We start from the raw sequence: 9,863 nt of genomic DNA on the forward strand, positions 1-9,863 counted from the left end.
GAAGTGATTCTCAGACCTTGATTTCTGTATTTATACTACTTTTATTATAAATCTCTGTGTTGCTGTAGTTCCTATTCTTTGTCTGTTTTCTATATAAAGTTTAGCAGAATGGTGACTTTCCAAAGATACTAGAACTTAATCTGCTCATAATGGACTCTTGGATAGCCACTTCCGGAAAAGTCAGAACATGTCTAAGGATTCTGCAATATTCAACTTCTGAATGAGAATCTGAAGTTGCCTCAGAGTTCATTTATCATTTCAGTCTTGTTAGTGCATAACTCTGTTTCCTGCTGTTTTTATTTTCTGGTTTTAGGTGCCTGGAATAAATGACAGCAGTGTACTGCCTTTGCTTTTGAGAGAATCGTTCGTGCCTGGTGTGGGAAGATTTCTTGCGTACTCAGATGACAAAGTACATGCTATCTTTTTAGATGGCATTACTTTAACCCTGAATTGGAATTTTGGCTCTTTTATTGAAAAGAGACAGGTAATTATACTTCAGGCTGAAATCTCTCTTTTATCAGTTTTTTTTTTTAATCTGTGGAAATAGTACAAAGAAAACATGATGTTCTCTACACTATCTCAGTTTATTTTTTGAAGTATAAAATCTGTCAAGAGGCTTTACTAAGCTCATTGGATTTCCCATCAAAAATCAGAAAGGTATGACAAATCCTCATTTTTATAAAGATAACTTCATTATAGAGAAAAGGATTAGTATTTTTGTTCTTTTGATAATTACCTATATAAGAGTGGTGATTAAATAATATCCATATCCCTTGTAAAATATAACTTTTAAGTTAGTCAAAATAAAGTTTTAATGATTCATCTACTTATTTTAATTGAAAATTAAGTAAGGAGGTTTTGTTTTGTTTTTCAGTTCTAGAATAATAAAACTTACCTTTCCTGCTTGTTTCCTCAGGTAAATCGAGGTCTCACCTTAGGTTGGTGTAAGTTAACTTTTCCTGATGGACAAAATCAGTTAATTCAAATTCAACATCCCAGACCATATGAAAGGTACTGAAAAACAATTAAAAAAAATAACTTCATGTTAGTAAATAACTTCCTTTTAGATGGAGGAAGCATTTATATTATTTAACTTAGTTTTAGACCAAGAGGAAGCATATAAACATTTAAATATTATATATATACTTTTAGTTTTTCCATGTGGCTTGAAGTCATTTCAGCAGGTTTCAGAATTTACAATTATATTGTCCTCTAGCATAACTAAATAGATCAGATCAGCTTTAATCATTTCCATCTGTATTCTAGTGATTTTTCAAAATAAATATGTTACAACTGGCTTGCTATGGAGGTTGGACTGTGGTCAGCCGTGTTAACGAATTAACTAATTAATCCCATAGTGTGTGCATGCTCAGTTGTGTCCGACCCTTTGCCACCCCATGGACTGTAACCCTCCAGACTCCTCTGTCCATGGAATTTTCCAGACAAGAATACTGATGTGGGTTGCTATATCCTACTCTGGATGGGATCTATCCCATATCTCCTGCATCTCCTGCATTGGCAGGTGGATTCTTAACCGCTGTGCCACCTGGGAAGCCCATTAATCTGCTAACTGATTTGAAATAAAGTTTACAGCCACAAATAGCTAAACTTACGTATATTTCTATAAAGAGAAATAAACTAGCTGATGATTATTCTTAAATGGAGAAGATTAGGGGTTCCATGGTGGGCCAGTGGCTAAGGCTCTGTGCTTCCAACGCAGGGGACCTGGGTTTGATACCTGGTCAGGGAACTAGAACCCACATGCTGCAAACTAAGAGCAGATAAATAAATAAATTAATTTTTTTTAATGGAGAAGATTATTGAAGTCAGCTTTTTCATGAGTGTGCTTTTTCTTTTTTGGCTTATGGAATTTGTTATAATAATCATTCTTCTTGTGATGTTCTTGACATGTCAGCAGTTTTACTTGAGGATCCTCACAAAACAACTGCTGTTTTACCTCTTAATTTATTTTCCTGTTGGGATTTATTGCATTTTAATTTAAATGCTCCAACATTTATTGGTAGTTTGAATAATTTGCCTCAAAAGATAAGCAAATTTGTATTTAGCAAGCATACTGTTTATTTCAGCCAGTCATTCCAGATCATTCATTTTATTGAACTTGATACTTACTTTGTATATCCAGTGAGTTATATATAATTATGAATGTGTGTGTGTGTTAATAGGTGTGTTCTGGTTTAAATTTTAGAAAGTAAATACTCACTTAGTCATGTATATAGAGATATTTTTGTGATAAAATTTAATGAAACTCATTTTACTTTAGAAACTAAAAAGAGAATTTAGGCATTTGAACTTGGAATTAAATCTAAGTGTTACCTTTGTTCTGATTCTTAAATCTCATTTTTATTAATCATGAATGTAAATCATTTCTGATGAATGAGAAAAACTGGCCTTTTTCTTTTACCAATGAAAACAAATTTTCAAATAGCCCTACTTTAGAATTTTTTCCCCAAATTAATAATTTTTTGAAGATTTTTATAAATATTCTACATTTTCATTTTTCAAACATCTCTCTTAATGTGTTCAATCTAGATATGTGACAACAGTAATATCATGGTGCAGAAGGCTGACCCAGATTAGTCAGCAAGAAATACCCATACATCCTTCATCTTCTGTTCCTGAAGAAAGCTGGTATTTATATTTATTTTAAACTTAATCTGTGTAGAAGAGCCAACTAATCCTCTCCCCAAGAAAACTTTCTCTTAAATATATTTAACCAGTATGATTTTTTTTGATAGCTTAAATCTTGACAATAATTTATCTTTAATAGGATATCTCATTTATTACATTTCATCATAGTATGTTTCATCTAAAGATCAGAAAACTGCATTGAAAACTTCATATCAAAATGGGTGACTCTTAGTGTAAAAAATTCATCCTGGATACTTTATAGAAAACTTTAGAGTTTTTTTTTTTTTTTAGTAATATTAAAGGAAATAAAATGTTGACTAACAAGCTTTCAGAAAAACTTGATTTTTAAATAATTTCTATTATATTAATTGTCTCCCTCAAATTAATTGACAAATCAACAAATAAAGCAAGATTTCAGTCCCTCCTGCTTACCTTTCTGTGTGCAGAGGACTGGAACTGGGCTTTGAAGGAGTTAAGACATTTAGAGCGGAAGCAAGTGTAGAAATGAAAAAGGATATTTTGGCTTGTGGAGACAGTAAGACGTTTTTGTGGAGCAGACACTTGTTTCTTGGGTATAGTGTGACCTTGATGGATAGGAATAGATCTTATAAGGGGAATTCAGACTTCAGAGAATTGTAAGTTCCTATATGGGGAAAAAATGACAAAAACAAAGAATCTTGGGAAAGTCATTGTCACTGTGGGTACATTACAAAAGGAGGATACCAGGAAAAATTTAGGAAGCTTTAAATTTAAGTCAGTTGTGGACTTGCCTGGCCATCCAGTAGTGGAAGACACCATGCTTCCCACTGCAGGGTGTGTGGGCTCAGTCCCTGGTTGAAGAGGATCCCACATGCCATGTGGTGTGGCCAAAAAATAAACTTAAGTTGTAAGGTACTTAGCATAGTGTGGTGAAAAATATAAACATTAAGGTGATAACGTTTTCCTGAGTTACTTAGAGAAAGAGGTACAATCAAATCAGTGGATGTTATTTGAATACCCAGATATCTTAAGGATTCAGCTTTGGTCCATCTCTTCAGCTATGTAGGAACAGAAAAGTTGCCTCAATAGGTAGCAAAAAATATGGTTGGGAAGAAAGGGAAATTGTGCATGGCTATAAAATTGGTTACTTCATTATTGCTTAGCTGTCAAAATTTATAAAACGTTAGCCTTTTTGTATGAAAGCTTAGAAGAGGGTAGCTGTCAAGACAAACTGAGAATTGAGCAGTTGAGAGAAGTACAGATTGGTGAAAGCAGCTATGGGTGGAAGCAATGCAGAGCAGAGGGGAGACAAGAAATTGAGGAGTGGGGAAGGGAAGCACAGTGCGTGCAACAGCTCCATTCCCCTCGCAAAGCCTAAGACGTCTGCACTGTGATTCTTGTTTTCTTATAAAAGTGAAAGGGTTGAAGGAAGAGAAGAGGTCACATAATAAACAACTACCTAAATTGTATTTCAGTATTTTTTTTCCAACTCAACTTCTATTATTAGCTTACTGGTTCGACTTTTTAATAAGGATACTTGTCAAAAATAGGAGATATCTCATAAGAGATTGGCTTATCGTATGAGCAACAGCCTTAAAGGTAGTTTGTGTTGTTGCTTACACCCAGAAAATGCTTCTCATGTGTGAAAGGGTGGAGGGAGTGTGTGTTTTGCAATGATGAAGAGTCAGCAGATTTTAGAGTAAGTCACATCCAAGTCTTTACTACAGATACTTAAAATGATGATATATTTCTCTTATTCTCCATCCATAGGCTGGAGTACAAGGGAAGAGTGCAGGCTGACAAGGTCCATTGTATATAATAAAGTCAGTAAAGCAGACAAGTCTTTTACCCTTTTGTGAACTGTGAAAAGACTTTTCTAGTGACTGAATAGAGAGACGTTTTAGACGTGAATGTCCTCGTTAATTTTGCAGAGAGCTAGTACAGTTACACTATTTTCTAGTTGTGTGCCAGTGCTCACGTTTCATCTAGTGATGAGGGAATAGGCAACATACACATAAAAGGTTCTCCTGGATTTGTACACATTCAGCCTTCTACCCAATACTGGTTGCCAGTGCCTGTTTCTATGGAACATGGTGAGAGTCAGTGTTCATGTTAACCCTTCAAGCCAAAGAGAAAAGAATGTTTAGTATGCTTCGTTTAAGAAAACAATGAAATGATTAGTCTATTCCAGAAGAAATTTAATAGAAAATAGTTATGTTTGGACACCTAATTCAGTTGTATAAAAAGTTAGCTCTAGAGACCACCCATTCCCTAAAAGTTCCATATAAATGAGGTCTTACTGTATGTGTAAGATCCCTTCTCCTCCAAAGAAACTATCTAGGTGTGAAGATTTAAAAGTTAAATTGATCAAGAAAAGGCATTACAAAGAAATTTATGATTAATTAACATAATAGTATAGGAATTCAAAGGAGAGAGCATTTCTTTCATAGCAGTGATGAGATTTTAGTAGTTTTTTAAAGTTTGAGTAAACCTTGTGGAGGAAAGTAGAAGGTATGCCAGATCAGTACTGAGTTATACCAGAAAGGCTCATTACCTTCCAACCTCGATACTGAATTCAGAAGTCCTTGGGATGGAGGATTTCTATTCACTTGCCTCACTCATGCTTGAGTGCATCCTCAGTTGTGTCTGACTCATTGCAACCCCATGGACTATAGCCCGCCAGGCTCCTCTGTCCATGGAATTTTCCAGGCAAGAATACTGGAGTGGGTTGCCATTTCCTCCTCCAGGGGATCTTCATGACTCAGGGATTGAATCCGCAGCTTCTGCATTGGCAACCAGATTCTTTACCACTGCACTATCTGGGAAGCCCACTAACTCGTGAAAGACTATCAGTTGAGTCAAGGTGATCTGTGGCTGAATAAAGTCAATATAAAGAGAATTCTTAATTTCTAGGTTCTTCTCTGTTAAAAATTCTGATCTTTATGAAAAAAATAACTATGCTTATTTGAAATATTGTGGATATAAGAGAATCAGACAACTGGCATTAACCTTTTTTTTTTTTTTGGCACAGGTCTGTGGCTTCTGAACTTGAAAAGATACAGAAGTTTAATTGTATCCTTTAAGCATAATGTAATGTCCTGCACGATTTCTCTCTTTCCCTTGTAGGCTTAAGCTAGCATATGGAGACTTTCACACTTATATTATTATGTCCTAACATTATAACTGAGAACTGTCTCTGACTTCTTTCTTTTGTAAAATCTGTATGATTTTTATTTACTATTATTTTTTTAAAAATTTCAGCTTCATTGAGGTATAATTGAAAAAACTGTAAGGTATTTAAATAGTACCTCACAGTGACCTGACCCACATATGCATTGTGAAAAGATTACCCTATCTTGTTAATAAACCCAAGCATCACTTCACATATCTTCCACCTCTCTTTTTCTTGGGGACAAGAGGGATGAGAACATCTGATTTCCACCCTCTCAGCAAACTTCAGTCATACAGCACAATATTATCAACTACAGTCATCATGTTATACATTAGATCCTTAGACTTTATTCATCTTATAGCTGAAAGTTTATATGCTTTTACTAACTTCTCCCTCTTTCCCCACCACCCAGCCCCTGGCAACTACTACTCTGCATTCTGTTTCTATGAGTTTGACTTTTTTTAAAAATTCTACATATGAGTGACACCATATAGTATTGATATTTGTCTTCCTCTACTTATTTCACTTAGCAAAATGCCTTCTAGGTCCATCCATGTTGTTGCAAATGGCAGGATTTCCTTCTTTCTCATGGCTGAATAGTATTCTATTGTGTGTATATATGTGGAAATCATCTTTATCCATTCATCCAACAGTGGACAATAGGTTATTTCCATATTTAACTACTATGAACATAGGAGTGCAGATCTCTCTTCAGTAGACTGTTTTCATTTCTTTTGGATATATATACCCAGAAGTGGGATTGCTGGATCATATGGTAGTTCTGTCTATAATTTTTTGAGGAAACTTCCATACTGTTTTCCATAGTAGCTGTACCAATTTATATTTCTCCCAAAGTACACAATGGTTCTCTTTTCTCCACATCCTTACCAACACTAGTTATATCTTTCATATATATACACATATATATATATATAAACTTTATTTTTATTTTCTTTTTAAAAATGTCTGTATTTGCCTGCATCTGGTCTTGGTTGCAGCATGTGGGATCTTCATTGCATCATGAGGATCTTTTGTTGTAGTATACTTTTCACTGTTGACTGTATTAGCTGTGGGCTAATCATATATGATCTTTATTATGTTGAAGTATATTGCCTCTATATCCAGTTTGTTGAGTGTTTTTCTGCATCTATTGAGATTATATGACTTCAGTCCTTCATTTTTCATGTGGTGTATCATATTTTCATATGTTGAACCATCCCTGTATCCCTGGGATAAATCCTGCTTGATCATGTATATGACCATTTTAATATATTATTGTATTCAATTTGCTAATATTTTGTTGAGGACTTTTGCATGTGTGTTCATCAGGGATATTGGCCTATAATTTTCTTTTCTTGTAGTGTCTTTATCTGGTTCTGGTTATCAGGGTAATCCTGGCCTCGTAAAATCAGTTTTGAAGTATTTTCTCCTCTTCTATTTTTTGGAAATGATTGGTTTAAATATTTAGTAGAATTCACCAGTGAAACCATCTGTGTCGGGAGGTGTTTGGTTACTGATTCAATTTCCTTACTAGCAGTTGGTCTGGATTCATCCTTGGTGGGTTGTATGTTTCTAGGAATCCATCCATTTAACTTGTCCAATATGTTGGTCTATAATTGTTCATAGTATATTATGATCCTTTGTATTATATGGTATTGGTTGTAATTTCCCCTCTTTCACTAATTTGAGCTCTCTTTTTTTCTTGATAAGTCTAGCTAAAGTTTTGTTCATTTTATTTTTGCGAAAAAAAAAAAAAAAAGCCAGCCTTTTTTCATTGATCTTTTCTATTGTGTATAAGCTCCTTCCAGGGAGACAGAAACAACCTAGAGCAGGCCAGAGAAGGAATATGGAGATATCACCTGCCAGCCTTCCTCTGCAGGGGATTATACTCTGCCCCTAGGTGTGTGCTAAATTAGAAACTTTTTAAAAATTTGTCTGCGCTGGGTCTTAGTTGCAGCATGCAGGATCTTTGATCTTTTTTGCAGCATGTAGGATATTTAGTTGCAGCATGTGGGATCTAGTTCCCTGAGTAGAACTAGGGATGGAGCCCGGGCCCTCTGCGTTGGGAGAGTGGCCAGTGGACCACCAGGGAAGTCCTAGAAGCTTTTAAAGTAGCAGACAGGCCGCTTTTAGGCAAAGATTGGGAGATGAGTGTTTGTCTGCTCAGAGCTAGGAGTTTTAGGGGCTTGTCCCACACTTGGAAGTCTTAAAAAATTAAAGCATTAGATCTTGGGTCTAAACCCTTTACTCCTCAGAGTAAAGCTGGGAATTGTGAATTCCCCCCTATTGTGCTGAGGGTGGGGTTTATAGTGAAAGCCTGTCTCATTCTTACCCATTTCTTTCATTGCTGATGTTTTCTTATTCATTCAGTGTATAGCAGTCACTTGGGTAGTTCCTACATTTCTGACAGTGAGAATTGCTCTGTATGTAACGTAGATTCAATGTGTTTGTGGGAGGAGGTGAGTTCAGGAACTTCCTCTGTTACCAGCTTAGACTGGACTCCTACTTCTTTTTCTTGTTAAACCTTTTGTTCTGTGCATTCCTATCCCACTCATCTAAATTTCTTTTATCCTCTTATTTTTCGATAATCCTATTCAAATAAAGTAGCTCTGAAATAGCTGCTGCTGCTGCTGCTAAGTCACTTCAGTCATGTCCGGCTCTGTGTGACCCCACAGACAGCAGCCCACCAGGCTCGCCCGTCCCTGGGATTCTCCAGGCAAGAACACTGGAGTGGGTTGCCATTTCCTTCTCCAATGCATGAAAGTGAAAAGTGAAAGGGAATTCGCTCAGTCATGTCCGACTCTTCGTGACCCCATGGACTGCAGCCTACTAGGCTCCTCTGTCCATGGGATTTTCCAGGCAAGAGTACTGGAGTAGGATGCCATTGTCTGAAATAGCGGACACATTTATTTTCATTCTAGATGTTTTAAGTTATTTAAAAATACCCTGCACAGATTGTTCATATTCCTCTCACCCCTACTTTGTTCCCTTTCATTGCCAAATCACTTCATCACTTAAAGAAATGTTGTTGTTTAGTCACTAAGTCATGTTCAACTCTTGCAGCCCCATGGACTGTAGCCCCCTAGGCTCCACTGTCCATGGGATTTCCCAGGCAAGAATACTGGAGTGGGTTGCCATTTCTTTCAGGGGATCTGCCCTACCCAGGGATCGAACCTCGGTCTCCTGCATTGCAGGCAGATTCTTAGCTACCTGGAAGCCCTTAAAGAAATGTTACTAAGATTTTAATTCATTTCCTCCCTGTCACCAAACTTCCATCCAAATACAGACTTTTCCTTTCCTTTCCCCTTCTTATATTCTAACTAGTTTCTTCATTTATATAAGGGATAGACTTGATAAATTCTGACATCCCAACTCTATTATGAATCCAAGAGATCTTCCTCCCAATAGAAAAATAATATTTTAATATGAAGGCTAGGTTTTCTGTATAGGGGGAAAGCTCCTTAACTAAGCAACTTAGTGTTATTGGAGAGTAGTGGTGTCCTAAACCAGACTTCTAACAAGAAAAACAAACAGTCTTTGGATCGTTGTAAACCAAAATCTTCAGAAACCTTGCTAAAAGAAGTTAATGAAAAGAGTGTATCAGTGGCATTGAAAAAAACCTCTGAAATCCTTCAGGATATTGACAATCTTCTATCAAACTCTAAATGGTGAAAAATGGAATTAGTAAAATATATTATTAAACCCTGAGGATATTATTTCAAGTGATTGGTAGAATATTACTAGAAAGCCAAGAAATTATATATATACATGACTTGTGTACAATGATTATATGAGAAATGATATCTAACTTTGGAGGTGTTTTATCTAACTTGTAAATTTTAAAGTATATATTTGTATATAATTAATAAAGAACCATTTAAGAAACTTGAACAATGTATCTCAGATTTGAGAAGAAAATTTTATAAAACTTTAGAGTTGTTGCTGTTTTGTCTTGTGGAGCATTCACTATTAATCAAGTTTTTTTTTATTTTTAATATGCAGAATTGTGTGCATTGGTCATTTGCTATTTAGTCTCTCCAAGTATTTTTCAGCAGATCTATGA

At 35.7% G+C, this 9,863-nt stretch overlaps 1 protein-coding gene across 1 annotated transcript in view; it reads left to right on the forward strand.

Annotated features, from left to right (window-relative positions):
* Positions 1-9,691, forward strand: part of C20H5orf34 (chromosome 20 C5orf34 homolog) — a 30,868-nt gene extending 21,177 nt beyond the window's left edge. The window contains exons 10-14 of the mRNA XM_027520158.1: positions 314-484; positions 917-1,011; positions 2,551-2,649; positions 5,660-5,700; positions 9,279-9,691. Coding sequence (XP_027375959.1) covers positions 314-484; positions 917-1,011; positions 2,551-2,649; positions 5,660-5,700; positions 9,279-9,472 — 600 coding nt within the window. The 3' untranslated portion in view covers positions 9,473-9,691. The remainder of the gene's footprint in view (positions 1-313; positions 485-916; positions 1,012-2,550; positions 2,650-5,659; positions 5,701-9,278) is intronic.
* The last annotated feature ends 172 nt before the right edge of the window (positions 9,692-9,863 follow it).

The sequence above is a fragment of the Bos indicus x Bos taurus genome, chromosome 20 (assembly GCF_003369695.1).
Source record: "Bos indicus x Bos taurus breed Angus x Brahman F1 hybrid chromosome 20, Bos_hybrid_MaternalHap_v2.0, whole genome shotgun sequence".
Taxonomy (NCBI): domain Eukaryota; kingdom Metazoa; phylum Chordata; class Mammalia; order Artiodactyla; family Bovidae; genus Bos; species Bos indicus x Bos taurus.